The sequence below is a fragment of the Orcinus orca genome, chromosome 16, assembly GCF_937001465.1.
Source record: "Orcinus orca chromosome 16, mOrcOrc1.1, whole genome shotgun sequence".
Taxonomy (NCBI): domain Eukaryota; kingdom Metazoa; phylum Chordata; class Mammalia; order Artiodactyla; family Delphinidae; genus Orcinus; species Orcinus orca.
Window position 1 is genome coordinate 52,355,478 of NC_064574.1, and position 20,105 is coordinate 52,375,582.

The window sequence follows — 20,105 nt, forward strand, 5'->3', positions numbered from 1 at the left end:
CAGGGCCCGTGTGCCAGCTGGAGCTGTGGTTGCCTTCACGTGGCATCCACAAGGCCAAGCTCATGGGACCAGATATTGTTGTGGGCAGGTCTGGCCGGCACATCTTGGGAAATGACAGCCTGGGTGTGGACATTGGGAAAGCAGGCCAGCTCTGGCACTCGGCGCTCGCTGGACGTTAGACTGGTGTGAGGGGAGGGTGTTCAGCCTCCTGGACTAAGATCCATCCATCCATCAAGTATCGAATGAGAGCCTCCTGTTCCCCCAGGTGCGTGGGGGATACAACAGTGAACGAAACAGCCAGAAGCCCCAGCTCTCATGGAGCTGTGTGCTGGTGGGGGAGAAGACAAGCAAGTGAGGTGAAACGAACTGTTTGCTGTTTTTGAACACTTGGGTTCAAACCTTCTTTGCTGGGTGCGTGACCCAGAGGTGTGTCCCTGCCCTGCTCCCTCCTCTTTAACTCTCTCTGGCCCTTGACAGGTTCGGTGGAGGCCAGGAGACTTCCTGATAGTCATAGGGTGTGAACCCCAAAATACTGTGTGTATGTGAGAGAGAGAAGTTAAATTAATGAGTCCAGGATTTATCCATTTCACAGGGAAATAAACAAGAAAGACAAGGGCGGCCCAAAAGCCTGCAGGCCTAGCTCCTGTGAAGATGGGTCTCTGTGGGTGTCCACGGGGTCAGGACTGCTGACCCCTCCTCATCACAGGGACAGGGCCCTGCCAGTCTGAGGACTGAGCGTAGGGGAGAACTAGGAACACTTGCTCTTCCAGACCCCTCCCCCAGCACCCAGTCCTGTCCAGCCTTAGTCTGGGTGTCCAGGTGCCTGGGGCCTCACCCAGAAGGTCCCTTGTACCCAGGCTGTGCCCTGCATTATTTTGTGCAGCAGAGCCCCCTCCATCTGATGAGGCTTTCCAGCCCTGCAGAGGCTGAGCAGGCTCTTGGCCTCCTGCAAGAGTGGCGTGCTGTCTGCATGCGGCCCCCATGGTCACCGTGCTGACAGTGCCGCCCTGGGGCAGTTGGGCAGGCAAGTCGGAATCTTCCTTAACAGAGCTGCACGGACTACATCCAGCACCTGGGCTCTGCGCTAGCAAACCTGAGCCCCTGTTCCATCCCGCACAGGATCTACCGCCAGGCCCACAACCTGCTCTGCAGCTTCCTGCCATGGTCAAGCATCTCCACCAAGGGCGGCATCGAGTACAGCCGGACCATGTGACGCCAGCCGGGCAGTCTCTGCCAGGCCCCACCCCTCGGCACCCTGTGGAAACCACCTTCCCGGCCGTCTGACTTCTGCTGTCCTCTGCAGAGGAGCCGGTGGGCACCTGCCGGGCCCGTCGGCCTGCCCCACCTGCAGGCCCGGTGCTACGTGGGCTCAGGAGAAGAGAGTCAAGGGGCGTGCCCAGTCTCCCCCAGGTACACCAGAGCAGGGGGTGCAGAAAGGGGAGCAGAGCCCAGTGGGCTGATGGTTGGGGAAATGGAGGCGGTGCTTTCAGCAATGAAAACAGGAGGCCCTGGATGGGCATCTGCTGCTCAGGGTGCTGGGAAGCATGGCCAGGGGCCGAGATAGTTCCCGAACGTCTCTCAGAAACTTCAGGAGGGAAAGCAGAGCTCTTGACCTGGCCAGAGCTTGGCCTGAACTACCTGAACTACTGAACTACTTTTTAAAAAATAATGCATTCACACGGTTCAAAAATTGAAAAGTTACCAAAAGATCAAGCCCCTTCTACTCCTGTCCCCAGACACTCAGCTTCCCCTTCCCAGGGCTTATCAGTGCCGCTGTGTCCCTGGTGGTGCTTCACTGTAGATGGCAGCTTTAACAGCAGCGGCCTTGCCCTGTGGTGGGCACCTAGATGAGAGCTCTGCTTAGACACGGCCGCTTCTGAGCACCGTGGGGAGCTGGTCTTCCAGACCTCAGGGAATGGCAGAGCTGGAAGGCGTCATGGGGACTCCAAGGTCTACCCCTTGTGCATGGACACGGCCCAGAGCGGATTGTGATGTGGGCCAAGCCCAGGCGGCAGGGCTCCGTGGCCTCCTGGGCTGGCACCCCCGTCGGTACTGTGGTTTGTGCTGGGACCGAGGAGAGCCAGTGGTCACTGGAAGGGACTCTGGACGTGGAGGAGGGCTCACACTTCAGGAGCGCCAGGGACCCAGCTTTGGGCTCCTAGGCCGGGACCCTGGGGAGGGGAGGGAAGCAGAGCGTTTCTGCTGAAGCCTTCACCCCTGCTCCCCTCTTGTCTATCCCACAGGCTCCTCCAGCCCTCCTTCCCAATCTGGAAACCTTCACTTCTGCTGAGCCCTGGCCGGGCCCCCGCACGTGCTCCAGCCCCACGGGCACCTAGGGGTGGCAGCGTTCACTGTGGTCTGTTTCTTCTGCTGTCCTGGGAGCAAGGGCATGGGAAAGGGCTTCCTTCCCCATGCCCCTCACCGGCCTCTTCCCCTCTGCTGTGTGATCCTTCCAGATCCTTCCTGCAAAGTCGGAATAAACTTCTGGGAGGGAGGAACCCAAGTGTTACGGACAGACTTGACCCTAAAGACACAGGAGCCTCTGAACAATGAGGGGTCAAAATAACGGGAAGGCCAGCCCCTGGTCCAGAACCAGCACCCAGAAGCCCGGAGGGGCGGGGAGCAGCTCCGGTCTCTCCACCCAGGGCTGACACTTGCTGGGCACAGCTGGGGAGGCTTCTCACCCACACACTGAGCTCTGTGGCTTCGCTCCCCACATGTGCGGGCGGATAACGAGACAGGTGCCCACATTCCCCACTAGGAGGCTGAGTCCTCCCGCGGCCTCTTCTCATGGGCTGCTTCATTCTGTCCCGAGCGATTGGAACCACCTGTCAGATGGTGGCTGTGCCATTCAGCTGAGCTGCCGCAGGGAGCCGGGCTGAGGACAGGCACCACTGAGGCCTGGGGGTCCTCTCCCCTCAACCCCCCAGCCCCATGAGCAGCAGCTCTGAGGCCTGGCCAGGTGCAGACAGGACAAAGCTGAGCACCGCAATGACCAAGTGAGACCCGGCCTTTGGGGCTGGGGACAGTACGTGCCTTGTGGTCCCTCCACCTCTGGGGCAGAGACAGTGCCTGGAAGTGTGCGCGTGGACGGCACGTGCTCCTGGCACCCCTTCTGCCAGGGCCCCTAGAGCTGCTTGCTGCCTGGCCTGCCCCTCCGGAGCAGAGGGGATGGCACAGAGTCTCACGCCGGACGAGAGCAGGAGACGGGAAACCCTAGGTGGGGGCTCCGTGACCGTGTCCTTCCCTCCCTCAGAACTTCCTGGCCCAGGGCTCCTGCGGCCTCACCAGTGGATCCTGGGCAGGAAGGGCACTCCATCTCCCCCCACTCCCCACCTCCATGCTGACATTGGTTTCATGCTGAGACCCAGCTGGGTGTCCTCTCTAATCTGAATCAACGATGATCATGTGATTTTTATTTCTGCCCCTCAGGGTAAGGGAAGAGTCTTCCAGAAGGTTCTACTTTGTACATTCGTAATTGAGCTCAGAGGCTTTGCCCTGCCCTTCCCTCCCCCACCTCCTTATCACTGCAGTGTCCAGCCCAGTGTTGAACAGATTATAATGTTTTGTCTTACTACAAACAAATAAATAGACTTTAATTGGTCACATCCTGTCTTTGCAGGCCCTGCGCCTGTGGACCTGCCCTGTGGCTGAGGGCGGCCCAGGAGCTGCTTGTCCCCTGGCAAGTCCCAAGGATGGCTTCCAGCTCAAAGGGCGATTGTTTTTTACGATCATAATTGTACCTTGCCCTGCCAAGGAATACAGCCCTGGAAGAGGTTCTAGAGCTGGTGAAAGTGCAGTGGTCAGGCAGGGGCCCTGCCCAGGGCACCCCACCGCAGGAGCCTTAGTCAGGGGGCGGGGGAGGGCAGCAGGTCCCAGCCCCTGGCTGGGCCAAGAGGGGGACCAGGTCCTTCTACCAAATTCTTGGAGCCTCTGGCCACCCTGGGGGCAGGAGGTCATGCCTGTCACCCTCTTAGACAAATGACTGGTTGAGGGGCTGGGAGTTGCTCAAGAGCCACACAGCTGTGAACGGTGGGCTTGAGACCCCAGCCCAGGTGTGGACCCCTCCAAAGCGTGGGTGCGCTGCTCCCTGAGGGCTGGGCCTCCCCCTGATGGCCCTTCCTATGGGACAGGGCCTGAGGCTGGTGGCCCGGACTAGGAGCTGGCACCACCCAGGGCCGCATGCACACGTACAACAACCTGAAAAGCACCCAGGGACCAAGGTCTCCAGAATCTGCTGTACCAGGGTACAGGGGAAGGGCAGGGACCTGAGGGAGCTTTCCCCCATGTCTGGAAGGAGCCCAGCTGTCCTGCTGTCCAGAATGCCCTTGACACCATCATGTGTGGTCTGACAGAAGCCTGTGAGACGAGTAGGTCAGCCCTTGCCTGACCCAGGCTGCCAGGACAGGAAATCAGCCAAATGGTGAGGGTCACTGAGGCAAACCCAGGTTCTCCCATCTGTCCCCACAGGCTGAGGCCCAGTGATGTAGAGCAGGGGTTCTCAGCCCAAGAGATTCTGCCCCCCAGGGGACCTCAGACTCTCCAGAGATGTTTTTCATTGCCACACTGGGCAGAGGGCACTACTGGAATCTAGTGAGTGGAGGCCAGGGTCGCTGCTAAACATCCTGCAACTCACAGAACAGCCCTCGAAACAAAGAATGGCATAGCCCCAAATGTCAACAGGGCTGAGGTTAAGACCTCCTGATACAGAGGAGCCCATGCCTGGGTGCCTGGAGTCTAGCCCAGCTGGGAGAAGGGCTGTGCCCATTCTGCCTGGAGGGTCAGGGCAGCCAGGGGTCCCCAGGGAGAGTGAACTCAACCAAGGCCTCAATGAGGGGCGGCATGGGGTCAGAGCCAATGTCTCTGCCCAGGTTGGGAACTTGCTCTCCTCCCGACACCCTCCCTAAACTTGGCCTAACTTTCTCTGTCCTCTGCCCTCTCCACCCAGAACACCAAGCCCTGCTCTTAGGCCTGCTGAGACCCTGCCCACCCAGGAAGCCTGCCCAGAGTCCCACCCAGAGGAGGACGGCTCCCTCCTCAACTAAGGGTGGGAGCACCTCGGATTCCCCCAGGATCGACATGGAACTCTGCTCTCAGAACACAGGTGCCGAGGGACCATTTCTGTGGCTGAATTGGCCTGATGACAGACAGACCCAGGGACAGAAGGTGCAGGCCTTGGCTTTTATTGAGATTAGACCTGTAGGCTCCCCGGCCTCTCGGGAGCCCAACTCTCCACTCTGCCCAGCCTCCCAGGTACAAGTGGCCGACTTGAGTTGGAGCAGGCTGCAAGGGTACGCCCAGGCTTCTTTCTGTCCCTCCCGCAGGACCTCCTCATCCTTCTACCCTCGAGTTTTCCCAAGGCTGGCCTAGGCTCTGGTGCTGGGCAGCTGCCCAGGCATCTCGGTGTGGGGATGCTACTGGTGGGGGCTGAGCCCTTCCGCCTGGACCTGTGTCCTCCTCCTGGGCCATCCTTTCCCCTCCTGTCCTGAGCTGGGAGAACCAGCCGTGGCACTTGGATCCCTATGGCCTTTCCAGAGCCCCAGAGTGAGTTCTCTTGCTCAAGGGACATGTGGATTCCTCTGAGGCCCACTCAGGATCTCTTAGGCCTGAGCCCCAAGCCTTCAGGGGCACCGGGCTGGGAGGGGGCACCTTTGGCTGGGTCCATGCTGGAACTGGAAGCTGAGGAAAGCGGGGGTAGAGGAGTCACTTGGAGGGACCTGGGGGAGGCTTCCAGCCCTTCCTATGACCCCCGTGAACCTGGCATCCTTCAAAACCAGAGGGGAGGGGGCAGTTCTCCTTAAAACCTGGGAGGGGAGGAGGAAGAGGGAAACACGTTTCAAACTGAAAGGACCCTTCTCTAACACGAACCCCTCATTTTACAAGTGGGGAAACAGACCTGGCCAGCGGGGGAGAGCAGTCCAAGGTCCCTCATCAAATGTATAGCTGGGACAGGTACCCAGGAGGATTGGGAGTGGAGAGGGGTCACCTGGGTCCATCTGAGTGCCCAGCCCAACCCTGCCTGGGGTCTTCCCTTCCTGTCCTCAGCCCTGCATCACCTGGACAGGTGCTCACCTGTATTTCCCAGGCTGTCGAGCTTCCAGAAGGGCTGAGTGGTGACTGTTACCTGGTCCCAGAGCCCCCTGTGGTAAGTCCAGGGGCCAGACTGTGCCCTCGGGTTGTGGGAGGCAGCCCCCGGCCATGAGCTGGCTCAGCCAATGGCTTTCACACTGCCCGGCAGAATGCATGTGGCCTAGCAGGTAGAGAGCCAGGCCCCGGAGGTGGTGCAGGTTCTTGGGCTTGCTTCCCTGGGCACTGGGGCACTGCTGCTGCTAGGCCCCCAGCCCCCCCCACATAGATATTGGGTGGCATGTTGGGGTGACTGGTGCGTCCTCGGGCCCAGCTCACTGCATCTGTGGAGGGGAGAGCAGGAGATTGGTGGCTGGTGGGCCACAGCGGCCGTGAGGGGACAGTGTAGTCACATGCTTATGTGATGGGCTCCACCCCTGGCCTGCGGAGCCTCAGCTTACCTGTCTGTCAGATGGGCTCCGCCCCCTGTCTCCCACCTCCCTCACCCAACAAAGCACTCCTTCTCCCTCCTAACCAACAGGGAGGGCTGAGAAGCCTGAGTCTTGGCACCAAGATCTCTCTCAGGACTGCAGGCTCTTTCTGTCACCCTTTTTGCCCCCTACCCTAGAGAGAGCATTCTGGTGCCCAGGGTCACATGGCCTGGACTGGTGGCCATTCCCCTCTCCCAAGCTTGCATGTCCCTGAGGCCACCCTGGTGGCTTTGGGCCCAGGTCAGGACAGGAGGGCATCTCTCCTGCCACTCCTCCCCACAGCCTGGCACCTTCTCTTATGTGCAGCTGAGAGAACGCACAGACCAAGGCTTCCATGGAGGGCCAGCCAGGTGGGGGAGGGGCAGCCGGGTCTCCTGTGCAGCAGGACTGTGCTCTCCCCTGCCTAGGGGATGGATCTGCAGGTCTCCCTTGGCAACCAGCTCTGTGATGTCACAGGGAAGACTTCCGGTTTCCCAGATCCCTGAGTTTGGGAGAGGATGATCCTCAAGGGCAGGGGCAGGGTGGGAGGAGGACAAGGGAAGGGGGAAGAACCTTAGGGGAGGTCCCTGGTCGCTCTGGCTTGGGACAGGCCTGCCAAACATTCAGCTCTTGCAGGCTGAGGAATCACTCCCAGGGGTGACTGCTTGGGATATCAGTTTCCTAATCCATGGATGGAAAATGAAGGTTTAGGGATGCAGACTTGGTGAGATCTGGGTCAGTGCTTTGAGCATGCTGAGAAGGTGGTATTGGGTGACTGGATAGGTCCCTTAATTTTTCTGTCCATTTTCCCATAAGTAGATGATGGGGTACTGTGGGATCATACCAAGTGTAAGGAAGGATTTGGAGGAACTGGAACTCTCATATGTTGCTGGGGGAATGTAAAATGGTACCACCAATTTGGGAAACAGTTTCTTAAAAAGTTAAACCTTCAATTCTCTATTCACAGATGACATGATCTTATACAGAGAAAAAAATTAATTCACACTAAAAAAAACTATTTGAGCTAATCAAACTATCAGAACTAATAAGATTCAGCAAAGTCTCAGGATACAAGATCAACATGCAAAATTAACTGTATTTCTATACAGTAGCAAAGAGCAAAAAAAATAAAACAGGAATAAAATTAACCATGGAGGTACAAGACAACACTGAAAACTAGAAAACATTGCTGGGAAAAAAAAACTTAAATAAATGGAAAAAGATCCTGTTCATGGTTTGAAGACTTAATATTGTTAAGACAACAGTCCTTCCCAAAGTGATCTATAGATTCAATGCAATTCTTATCAAAATCTCAATGGCCTTGTAGGCAGAAACAGGAAAACTGATCCTAAAATTCATGTGGAATTACAAGGGAGCCCAAAAGCCAAAAACAATCTTAAAAAGTTTGAAGACTCAAGATTTCCGATTTCAAAACTTATTGCAAAGAATGCTACAGTAACCATAACTGTGGAACTGGTATAAGGCTAGACATCCAGACTAATGGAATAGAATAGAGAGCCCAGAATAATTTCATACATCTCTGGACAATTTATTTTCAACAGATCGCCAAGACTATTCCATAGGGAAAATAATAGTCTCTTCAACAAATGGTGCTGGGACAACTAGATGTTCAAAAGATACAAATGAAGAATGAAGCTGGACCCCTACCTCACACCATATACAAAAATTAACTCAAAGAAAACTCTTTGAAGAAATCCTCATCACCATGGATTTGGTAATGGATTCTTAGATATGACAACAAAAGCACAAGCAACAAAAGAAAAAATAGGTAAATTGGACTTCATAAAAGTTGAAAACTTTTGTGTTGCAAAAGACAATGTCAAGGGCTTCCCTGGTGGCGCAGTGGTTGAGAGTCCGCCTGCCGATGCAGGGGACAGGGTTCGTGCCCCGGTCCGGGAAGATCCCACATGCCGCGGAGCGGCTGGGCCCGTGAGCTATGGCCGCTGAGCCTGTGCGTCCGGAGCCTGTTGCTCCGCAATGGGAGAGGCCACAACAGTGGGAGGCCCGCGTACCGCAAAAAAAAAAAAAAGACAATGTCAAGAAGTGAAAAGACAGCCTACAGAATGAGAGAAAACATTTGCAAATCATATATCTGATTAGAGTGTAGTATCTAGAACACATAAAGAGCTCTTACAAGTCAACAACAAAAAGACAAACAACCCAATTTAAAAATGGGAGAAGAACTTGAATAGATATTTCCCCAGAGAAGATATACAAAGAGTCAACAAGCACATGAAAACATGTTCAACGTATTTAGTCATTAGAGAAATGCAAATTTAAACCACAGTGAGGGACTTCCCTGGTGGCGCAGTGGTTAAGAATCTGCCTGCCAATGCAGGGGACACAGGTTCGAGCCCTCGTCCAGGAGGATCCCACATGCCGTGGAGCAACTAGGCCTGTGTGCCACAACTACTGAGCCTGCACTCTGGAGCCCGCGAACCACAACTGCTGAGCCCAAGTGCAACAACTACTGAGGCCCACCCGCCTAGAGCCTGTGCTGCGTGACAAAGATAAGCCACTGTAATGAGGGGCCCATGCACTACAACAAAGAGCAGCCCCCACTCGCCACAACTAGAGAAAGCCTGTGTGTAGCAACGAAGACCCAATGCAGCCAAAAATAAATATTTTTAAAAATTATAAAAAGTAAACCACAGTGAGACACTACTTCTCACACATGAGGCTGGCTATAATTTAAAAAACCAACCAAACAACCCCCCAGAAGATAAGTGTTAATGAGGATGTAGAGAAATTGAAACCTGCTTATACTGCTGGTGGGAATGGAAGGTGGTGCAGCCACTAGGGAGAACAGCTTGGCAGTTCCTCAACAAGTTAAACATAGAACTACCATATGGCCTAGCAATTTCACTCCTAGGTATATACCCAAAAGAGTTGAAAACAGGGCTTCCCTGGTGGCGCAGTGGTTGAGAGTCTGCCTGCCGATGCAGGGTACGCAGGTTCGTGCCCCGGTCCAGGAAGATCCCACATGCCATGGAGCGGCTAGGCCCGTGAGCCATGGCCGCTGAGCCTGCGCGTCCGGAACCTGTGCTCCGCAATGGGAGAGGCCACAACAGCGAGAGCCCCGTGTACAGCAAAAAAAAAAAAAAAAAAATTATTGAAAAAGAAAAAAAGTTAAACATTCACTTGCCTTATGACTCTATGTCATTCATAGGTATTTATTCAAGAGAAAAGAAAGCATATGTGTCTTTATAAGGATTTCTACATGAATGTTCATACCAGCTTTATTTGTACTAGCCCCAAACTGGAAATGCCCAGAACAGGTGATGTGTAAATAAACTGTGGTGTATCCATACAATGGATATACAACTCAGCAGTAAAAAGGGATGAATTACCGATACAGGCTACAACCTGGATGAGTCTCAAAATAATTATGCCAAGTAAAAGATGCCAGACAAAAAGGAGAATATGTTGTGTGATCCCATTTATATAAAACCCGAGAAATACACCTGTGTACAGTGACAGAAAGCAGAGGAATGGTTGCCTGGGGTAGAGGGAGTGGCAGGAGGTAGACATTACAAAGGGGTGGGACACAGGAAAACAGGTGGCAGATGTGTTCTCTATCTTGATTGTGGGGATGGTTTCTTGTGTGTATACACTTGTCAAAGCTTATTAAATTGCACACTTTAAATATGTGCATTTTATCTTATGTTAAAAAGCTGTTAAAAAATGTAAAAACCGAGGGAGGAAGCTCGGTGCTCCCTCCATGCCCTGCCAGCTACAGTGGTTGTCAAGTGCTGTCTGCCCATCACAGCCTCCACTGTGTGTATCAGGCATCACAACCTCCACTGTGACATTGAAGAATCTAAGTCCCCCAGAGGTTGAGTAACTTCCCAAGTCACAAAGCTGACTGCTTTAGAGACTGCACTAGGTGCCCTGTGCACACCAGTTTGCCCTAACTTACACCAGATCTGGTGGACTTCAGGCAGCCTGTTGTGTCAGCTCTGAACTGGGCATCACAGCCAGCACAGAGCATGGGAGGAGGGCAGGGGACGTGGCCTTTCCTGAAAGACCTTTCACTTCACTGGGGTGAGACATTGTACTCCGACTCACTCATTCAGTCTCAACATGTATGTTCTGAGAGCCTGTGTAGTGCCAGATACTGTTGTAGACTTGGGGAGAGAGTTGAGTAGGACAGAGAAGGTATCTGTTTCCACAGTGCATACATGTCCAGATCAGAGACACAGAAGAGAAGCAAGCGAGATGTTTCCAGGTCATACTACGAAGAAAATAAAAGAAGGTGATATGACAGGGAGGGGGCTGGGAAGGGTCTGCTTTGGTGCAGATGGTCCAAGAGGCCTGTTCACAAAGACCTGAAGAACTTGGGAAGAGCACTCCGGACAGAGTGAACTACTTGTGCAAAGGCCAGAAAGCAGGAAGAAGGTGGGCGTGTTCAACAGGAAGCCAGGGAGGGGAGATGGAGGGAAGGGAGCAGAGGAGGCACAGCAGGCACAGCTCAGAGGGCTGAGTTTTCTTTGAACAGTGATGGGAAGCCATTGGATAGTTTTTTTTTTTAAGCTTTTTTGTTTTTAGTCATGCTTAGTGATATAATATTTTATTTTATTCTATTCTATTCGCCATGCCATGCGTCTTGTGGGATCTTAGTTCCCCGACTAGGGATAGAACCTGGGCCCCAGGTTCGACAGGGCAGTGAAAGCGCTCAGTCCTAACCACTGGACCCCCAGGGAATTCCCAAGAGATACAATTTTAGATGTGGTAAAATTAACCCTTTTTAGTGCACAGATCTATGAGTTTTGACAAATGTCTACTGTCATGTAATTACCACCACAATCAAGATATAGAACAGTTTCATCACCCCCAAAATTATTTTGCACCCAACTCTTCCTGGCAATCACTGATTTATGTTTCTATATTTTCATCTCATTCTGATTGTCACATAAATGGAATCGTACAGTATGAAGCCTTTTTTTAAAATAAATTTATTTTATTTATCATTTTTGGCTGCGTTGAGTCTTCGTTGCTGCGTGCAGGCTTTCTCTAGTTGCGGCGAGTGGGGGCTACTCTTCGTTGCGGTGTGCGGGCTTCTCATTGTGGTGGCTTCTCATTGTGGTGGCTTCTCTTCTTGCGGAGCATGGGCTCTGGGCACGCGGGCTTCAGTAGTTGTGGCTTGCGGTCTCTAGAGCTCAGGCTCAGTAGCTGTGGCGCACGGGCTTAAGTGCTCCGCGGCATGTGGAATCTTCCCGGACCAGGGCTAGAACCCATGTCCCCTGCATTGGCAGGCGGATTCTTAACCAGTGCACCACCAGGGAAGCCCTTTTTAAATATCTTTATTGGAGTGTAATTGCTTTACAATGTTGTGTTGGTTTCTGCTGTACAACAAAGTGAATGTATACATATATCGCCATATCCCCTCCCTCTTGAGCCTCCCTCCCACCCTCCCTATCCCACTCCTCTAGGTCGTCACAAAGCATCGAGCTGATCTCGCTGTGGCATGCAGCAGCTTCCCACTAGCCATCCGTTTTACATTTGGTAGTGTATATATGTCAGTGCTACTCTCTCACTTTGTTCTAGCTTCCCCTCCTCCCACTGTGTCCTCAAGTCCTTGTACGAAGCCTTTTGAGTCTGGCTTCTTCCAGTTAGCATAAGACATTGGAGATTCATCATTGTCCTTGCGTATTTTAGCTCTTTGCTTTTTTAAAATTGCTGAGTGGTAATCCATTGTGTGAATGTACCACAATGTGTTTATCCATTGATAAGTTGAGGGGCACTTGAGTGGTTTCCAGTTTGGGGCAATTATAAAGCTGCTCTCAACATTTATGTATAAGTTTTATGTGAACATAAGTTTTTATTTCTCTTGGGCAGATACCTGGGAGAGAGACTGCTGAGCTGTACGTTGTATATGTTTAACTTTATTAAGAAACTACCAACTGTTTTTTCAAAGTGGATGTACCGTTTCATATTCTCACCAATAGTGTATGAAAGCCCAATTTGCTCCACATCCTTTCAAGTCCTTGGCACTGTCAGGGTTTTTGTGGTTTTTTGTTGTTTTAGCTATTCTAATAATTGTGTAGTGATATCTTGTGGTTTAGTATGCATTTCTCTAATGACTAATAATCTTGAGCATCTTTTCCTTACTATTTGTAATGAAATAAAATTCATATTTTAAGGCAAGACAAGAAGATTTAAACATAAATTTTTTTCTGCCCATTTGGGCCTCCTCTCTCCCCTGTAGTGTGCATTGTGTATCTATATTATGCATTAACCAGACCTCCCCAGCAGCAGAAATACCTGCTCAGCCATAAAGCTCAATTTTTCTTCTTCTGATGCCAGTTATATAACTCCTTAGAAAACATTCCTTTCTCAATCTTGTAAGGGGTCATGATGCAGATATCTTTGGTGAACTTTGTGTGCAATGCCAATATAACATTTCCCTTAAAGATAGCGATTGGTGCAGAACACACTGGGTCAGATGATCTGGGGAGATACTGGGCCACACCTAATGGAAGTTCTTAGCTTAAATACCTACTTAGGACCTTATTAATGTTACTTGTATTCTGTCTATTTTGCAAGATTATAGTTTCTTGTATTACTGAATATGTGACTGAGTCTCTGATGAATATGACTAGGCTACTTGAAACAATTGATCAAATATACAGTTCTATAACATTGAAGATTTTTTTCTTTTTTTGGCCACACCGCGTGGCTTGCAGGATCTTAGTTCCCTGACCAGGGACTGAATCCAGGCCCTTGGCGGTGAAAGCGCAGAGTCCCAACCACCGGACCACTAGGGAAGTTCCAAGATTGATGATATTAATAGTGTAACTCTAGATACGGGAAGAAGCAGTAAGAGAGAAGCATTTCCTGGACCATAAAAGACTAGAAAGACAGGCAAGGTGGTCCAGAGGCTTTTGGCTACTGTTAACAGTCCAGTGATAGCACATTGCGTGGCCTATCAATGAAATCCTTGCTTGACCTGGGTGTGAGCATTCCTAGAGCCGTGGGACAAACTGGTCATGAAATGCTTCCTAAACCGTGGTAGAAATTAAGATGGAAAAGGAGGAGATTGTAAAACAAAGAATGTTGCTCACCATCCAATTCTACAAGAATTGAGTCATTAGTCACTACAGTCACTGATTTACAACACACCCTGAAAGAAATTCAGGGCCAGTATCAGGATGAGGCATTTTGTGCTCTGGGAAAACTGGCAGAACTAGCTCTCAGATATTTTCGGGAGAAAATTTTATGAACTCAGTTTCTTGCATCTTCCCATACTTAGAAAAGCACTACAGGGCTTCCCTGGTGGCGCAGTGGTTGAGAGTCCGCCTGCCGATGCAGGGGACACGGGTTCGTGCCCCGGTCTGGGAAGATCCCACATGCCGCGGAGTGGCTGGGCCCGTGAGCCATGGCCGCTGAGCCTGTGCGTGCGGAGCCTGTGCTCCACAACGGGAGAGGCCACAACAGTGAGAGGCCCGCGTACCGCAAAAAAAAAAAAAAGAAAAGAAAAGCACTACAACCATTAACTAAGATATCTGCTCCTCGTGAATAGCAGTAACCTTCTACCAAGATGTATGCTTGACTGCACCTACCCCTTAGTCAAAATCACTACATACTAGCCTCCCCCTTTCCTCTTTGGAACATCCTCAGAGCTTTCTGAAAGACTGTCTCCCTGATTATAATCCTCAGGCTGGCCCGAATAAACTATGCATTTCTTAGATTGACTATTGATTAATTTTTTTTGTTGACATTTGCCACATCTTCCCTTGTGAAGTATCTGTTTTAAGTTTTTTGTCTACTTTCTTGTCTTTAATTTTTTTGAAACAATTTTTGACTGGGCCGTGTGGCATGCAGGATCTTAGTTCCTGAACCAGGAATGGAACCCATACTGCCTGCAGTGGAAGCTTGGAGTCTTAACCACTGGACCACCAGGGAATTTCCTTTTTCTACTTTCTAACTGGATGGTTTTTTTTACTGAGTTTTGAGAGTGTTATGTATTTTGGATAGAAGGCTTTTTATCAGATGTGTTTTGTGAATTTATTTTTCTAGACTCTGGATTATCTTTTCATGTTCTTAGTGTATTGAAGAGCAGTTTTAAATTTTGATGAGGTGCAATTTATCAAAAAACATTTTTTAAGAGGATGATACTTTCGGTATATCTAAGAACTCTTGTTTAACCCAGTCAGAAAGTTTTCCCCATAAGTTTTCTTCTGGAAAAGTTATATTCGGTTGGCCAAAAAGTTCATTCCGGTTTTTATGTGCGATATTAACGAACTTTTTGGCTAACCCAATAGTTTTTAGGTTTTACTCTTAGGCAAGGGTGGAGGTTCATTTACTTGCATTTACAACTGTTCCAAAACCATTTGCTGAAAGATTATTCTTTCTCCACTAAAGGGCTTTACCATCTTTGTTCTAATGACCATGTATATGTGGGTCTATTTCGGGACTCTCTTTGAGGTCCTGTGCCTTTATGTGTCTGTTACTTCGCCAAAACCAATGCAGGGGCGGAGGGCGTCCCGCGGGTGTAGTCCCTCGTCTTCGCCTACCCTTCTGGGCTCAGCTCACTTCGCCTCCCCAGCCCTTGCTGTCACCTATCCCCAACCGTGGCAGCCCAGTAGAGAAGACTCCCAAGTTAGATCACAGCTCCTCTGGCCACATGTTGGGCGCGGTCCTCACCCCAGAGCCGCCCCCTCCCTCCACCAGGAGCAACTACAGCTCCAGCTGCCAGAGTTCACGGTTGCCAGGACAACCGCCGGCGCGCGAACACCCGGGTCAGTTTCCGGCCTGTTGTGAAGAGCGAGACGGCTGCGCACGCGCAGATGGCTGTCGGGCCTGCTCTCGCCGCCCCGCGGTCAGCGCCTGCCTGCGACTCGCAATCTGTGGCCTCAACTGCTTCACGCTGCAGGCGCTTCTTGCGGGTTTCGGACGCGGGCGCGGCCAGCCATTTTACACATGCCAGAGAGAAGTGTGCTGGGCACAGGACACAGGCTGGAGACCTGGCTTCGTGATATTATGTACATTCTTTCTAGAGGAGTTTAGGAGGAAATGAGAAGTAGTACGTAGGGTGCCTCGCACAGCGTCAGGCACTTAGTAGGTCCTCAGGACATGTCAGCCAGTGCCAAACGTCTGCAAACTGTGTAAAGTGGGCCCGGCCGCCAGGCGGGGCGGGACCCCACGCCCCCTCCCTCAGCGTCGCGGGACGTCCCCTGCCGGCTGCCCTTTCTCTGGTGCGCATGGAGCATGCGCACACAGCCCGGCCGTTTCGCCTCCAGTCCTGTTTGGCCCCGGCTGCGCGCCGTAGAGGGCTCCGTGCATTGCCATAGAAACCCATGAGTGCTGAGGGGCAAGCGGCGGAGACTCCGGGATCCTGAGGACCAGGGCGCCATGTCTTTCCGGGACCTCCGCAGTAAGGCAACCCTGACCCCTGTGACCTGCGGTCCTCCCGAGACTCGGGGCTCCGGCCCGCCGGGTTGCCTGTCTGAGCCCCGCTGAGGCTCTCGCGCTGGAGCCCCCTCCCGGGCCTCTGCGGCTCGGGGGCGCCCCTGGCCCGCCGCCCCCCAGGCTGAGCGCCCCAGCCCTGTCTCAGCCCTTTCTGCGATGATGGGAGGTTGTGTATGTGTATGCGGCTAGTGCGGCTGAGGAACCGAAGCTTTAATTTTATTTAACTTTAATTGACTTATGGGTCTGTTCGCTACTGTATTGGAAAACGCAGAGACCGTTTTTGAGTTGGGTTAGCTTAGAGCTCCGGGAAACGAACAACAACCGAGGAGGGGGCTGGTGAATAATAATTGAGGCTTCCGTTTTTTCGAGTTTTTATGATCTGCCAGGTAGTTACTGTCTTATGTGTGTTCATCGTTTCATTCACTTCTCTGAACAACTGTGCACCTGTGTTTAGAGATGAGGAACTGGGCAGAGAGAGGTCAGGTCAGGGGACACAGGTGGTAAGAGCTGGCGCTGAAGTGTGAAATCAGGGTGTCTAACCTCCAAAGCTTGCATCTTTTCTAAAGGGGTTGGTGAGGAGAAGGGAATCCAAGTGCCTTTGCTAGGAGGGTGGGGTAATGGAAGAATGGGGAAAAGAGAATTAGTTACTACTACTTTGGGGGACACCTGTTACACACCAAACATTTTACATTCAATATCTTATTTTAGTCCTCACTGTAACAGTAAGGTGGTTTGTATAAGTTTCTGGATGAAATACTTTGAGGCAGAGAGGTAAAGTAGTTTGCTTTAGGTCACACAGCTAGAACTGGGTGGAAACGAGGATCAAAAGGTAGGACTGTGTGAAGGAATCTCTTGCCTTTTATACGCTTTCATTTTCTGAATCTGAAGCAGTTCAGCCAACTGGCTCCACCTGCATAGGTGTAGCAGGTGATTGCCGATTTGGTGTGATCTGAGGGGCCTCTTTAAGGCCAATTTTCTAACAATTGCTGGTGCCTGAAATTTCCCCATTAAAGATTACTCCTTTCAGTTGTGAATTGCTCTTTTTTCTATAATGGAAATATATAGGAAGAGGCATCACATTTTATTGATGCCTATTAGCACTATTGTGTGAATCTGTGCCCTCTGGGAGTTGGAGGTTCTTGGTGACCTTGTGTTGTAGAGACAAGTTTCTCCTTCCTCATAGTTGAGGGAGGCCAGCCTTGTGCTAGGGGATGTTGAATGGAGTTGTGTTGGTTAAAGTGTACAAGAAGGGGATTTCTGAGCATTTTGACCTTAAATGAATGCTGTACATTATGCAATTCATGGTAAGATTCTTATTCAGATTGTCTCCATTTTAACAGTAATACTGTAGAATTAACAGAACTGCACTGCTACTTAGCGGCAAGAAGTGTTTAGGGCTTACTGTGTGATGGGAAGGCTGCTGCTTTATTTTCCATTGCTCTATTTAAATATCCCCCAAAACAGCAACAGAGGCCCTCTGCTTCTCTTTCCTCTGCTTATGCTTTCTCTTCTGTTGTCTTGTGAATCCAGACTAATCTCCAAGGCCCAAGTAGCTTATTTGTGAATGTCATTGGGACATCTTGAATATCCACCTTCAAGAAGAGTGAAGACAGACATTATTTAGCCAGAAGCACACTGAATACAGGTCTTAGCACATCGTGGGAACTAAAAAGATGTTTTATTTCCAAGTCTTGCTTAAAGCTTAGTGACTGCAGCATCTGGTATCAACATGTATTAGTATTACTGTTTCTTAGTCTGTCTCATAATACATCTAAATACTGCTCAATAGTTCAATCATTTTCTTGAAGATTTCTCTAAATACAATGCAACTAATGTTTAAATTTTGTGTTATTAAGGTCCTATATGCTCAGTGGGAAAAAAAAGTCAACTCAGAAATCACACAAAAAACACAGAAATAACACACAAAACTTCACCCTACCACCATCACACCCCCCCAAAAAAAACCCACGGTTAACATTTAAACCGTGACCAGGTAATTCTCATTTTGAGTGGTAAAGAGAAAGATATCCAAGAGATAAATGAGGTATCCAAGAGAGAAATTAAATTCACAGCCAATCCCTAAACCCCATTTCAATGTACAGTTTCCTCTTCTCCCATTGAATTTAAATACATGTTTTTCAGGAAGCAGATTAGGTATTTTAACTTTTATCTCTTTTTTTCTTTCCTTCTTAGTTGATAAATAGTCCATAAAAGTGTCAGTAGGTTGGGAGTAAGAAGAGAAAGCAAAGTGTCTGCATTCATAAGTCGTTGCTGTTTGACGAGGAACTGACTACATTGTGTTTTACCTTGGACAGACTTTACAGAGATGATGAGAGCCTTGGGATACCCTCGACATATTTCTATGGAAAATTTCCGCACGCCAAATTTTGGACTTGTATCTGAAGTGCTTCTCTGGCTTGTGAAAAGGTTAGAACTGCACTTTACTGAGGTCTTAAGAATGTATATGAGATGTTATTCATTAGCTACCTAGAAACAGGATGCTTTTGTGTAGCAAAAGGAAAAGTTCAATAAAATTTGACAGACTTGGTTGTAACCTGTTAAAAATCAGTTGAGTTTAAAGAATGCTGTGGGAGAAGGGAGTGTACCAGGCAGCGGTAAAAGGAGAATGTTTCTCAGTAGGAAGCCGACACCGGGGTGCTGGTCCGCATTCTTCTTCATCCCCTCACCTTCATCAGGGAGTGACAGGACCTCCTCACACATTCTGCTGAGTACCTGGCTTGGAAATAATTTAGATTTCATTTTGTGTGAAAAATCTAATATGATTCAGGGTTGGCAAACTTTTTTGCTAAGGAGATAGTCAATATTTCAGGCATTGCAAGCTACATAAGATCTCTGTCATGTATTCTTCCTTATTTTTTTTATAACCTTTGAAAAATGTAACAAACCCTTTTTAGTTTGCGGGCTGTTCAGGAAGAGGCCAAGGGCTGCCGTCTGTTGACCCCGGTGTGTCATCAGTTACTCGAAGAAAGGAACTCCACTGGGTCAAGGGCAGGCAGCCAGAGTAATAGTTCTGATTATTTTAATGGAACTTTACAGTCTGAGATAGATTTAATTTTGTAAGCTGAGCCCCGAATTTGATTTTTGAAATTTGTTAAACCTATTTTTAGGTGAAGATTTGTTCTCTTGAATGTTTGGTATTTTGTGTTGCTTCTGAAGCCTTTCTTACTCTTACTGCCTTAGCTGGGGACTCAGAGCTTCCTGTTACAGATCCACTGTCCTCTCAGTTGCTTTACCTTCTCTTTTGTGAACTTTATACTTAATTACCTTGTGTCTTCTCTCTCTCTCTCTCTGCAATAGGTATGAACCTCAGACTGACATCCCTTCTGATGTTGAGACTGAACAAGACCGAGTTTTCTTCATTAAGGCAATTGCCCAGTTCATGGTTGGTTCACAGTTTTTTGATGGAGTTGTAAAATTAAATACATTAGAAGGAGATGAAGCCTAGTTAGAGCTGCTTTCAGATTTCTTTTTTAAAAGTACTTTTTCCTTCTATTTTTTAAAAAATTAATTAATTACTTTTATCTTTGACTGCGTTGGGTCTTTGTTGCTGCGCAGGCTTTCTCTAGTTGTGGCGAGCGGGGGCTACTGTTTGTTGCAGTGCGCAGGCTTCTCATCGCTGTAGCTTCTCTTGTTGCGGAACACAGGCTCTAGGTGCGCAGGCTTCAGTAGTTGTGGCACACGGGCTCAGTAGTTGTGGCTTGTGGGCTCTAGGGTGCAGGCTCAGTAGTTGTGGTACATGGGCTTAGTTGCTCCGTGGCATGTGGGATCTTCCCGGACCAGGGATCAAACCCATGTCCCCTGCATTGGCGGGTGGATTCTTAACCACTGGGCCACCAGGGAAGTTCCAGATTTCTAAACACACTCCATTACCAGACTTCTGTGGAGCCATTTTACCAACAAAGTTTTCTGGGTTTTTTGTTTTTAATTTATTATTTGTTAAGAAATTTAGAGTCCCATGCCCCAGCGGCCATTGGTCCCTACAGTCAGGCTGTGTTAGTTGGCAGGACCATTTACGTTTCAGGACAGCTAGGCATGGACCCTGCAAATGGACAGCTTGTGCCAGGAGGGGTGGCAGAAGAGTCTAAACAGGCTCTTACAAACATGGGTGAAATTCTG

The 20,105-nt window shown here is 49.9% G+C and overlaps 3 protein-coding genes across 11 annotated transcripts in view; 2 read left to right on the plus strand and 1 right to left on the minus strand.

Annotated features, from left to right (window-relative positions):
- The window catches only part of NAA60 (N-alpha-acetyltransferase 60, NatF catalytic subunit), a 40,667-nt gene extending 37,063 nt beyond the window's left edge, over positions 1-3,604 (plus strand). For all 3 annotated transcript variants that reach the window (XM_033428961.2, XM_033428960.2, XM_004270245.4), the window contains exons 6-7: positions 1,057-1,410; positions 2,244-3,604. In XM_033428961.2, the coding sequence (XP_033284852.1) occupies positions 1,057-1,213 (157 nt within the window). In that variant the 3' untranslated portion in view covers positions 1,214-1,410; positions 2,244-3,604. The remainder of the gene's footprint in view (positions 1-1,056; positions 1,411-2,243) is intronic.
- A 1,916-nt stretch (positions 3,605-5,520) lies between these two features.
- Positions 5,521-6,893, minus strand: C16H16orf90 (chromosome 16 C16orf90 homolog). Its single transcript, XM_033428962.2, is given in 5 exon segments — positions 5,521-5,589; positions 5,591-5,702; positions 6,079-6,347; positions 6,349-6,410; positions 6,848-6,893. Coding segments are annotated over 5 exon segments (558 nt in total).
- Positions 6,894-15,379: 8,486 nt separating this feature from the next.
- Positions 15,380-20,105, plus strand: part of CLUAP1 (clusterin associated protein 1) — a 43,277-nt gene continuing 38,551 nt past the window's right edge. The window contains exons 1-3 of one of the 7 annotated variants that reach the window (XM_049699017.1): positions 15,380-15,933; positions 18,284-18,395; positions 19,287-19,371. In XM_049699017.1, coding sequence (XP_049554974.1) covers positions 15,912-15,933; positions 18,284-18,395; positions 19,287-19,371 — 219 coding nt within the window. In that variant the 5' untranslated portion in view covers positions 15,380-15,911. Of the gene's footprint in view, positions 15,934-16,201; positions 16,355-18,283; positions 18,396-19,286; positions 19,372-20,105 lie in introns of those variants that run through there. The other 6 variants (XM_033428953.2, XM_033428955.2, XM_004270243.4 and 3 more) reach the window with 6 other exon arrangements.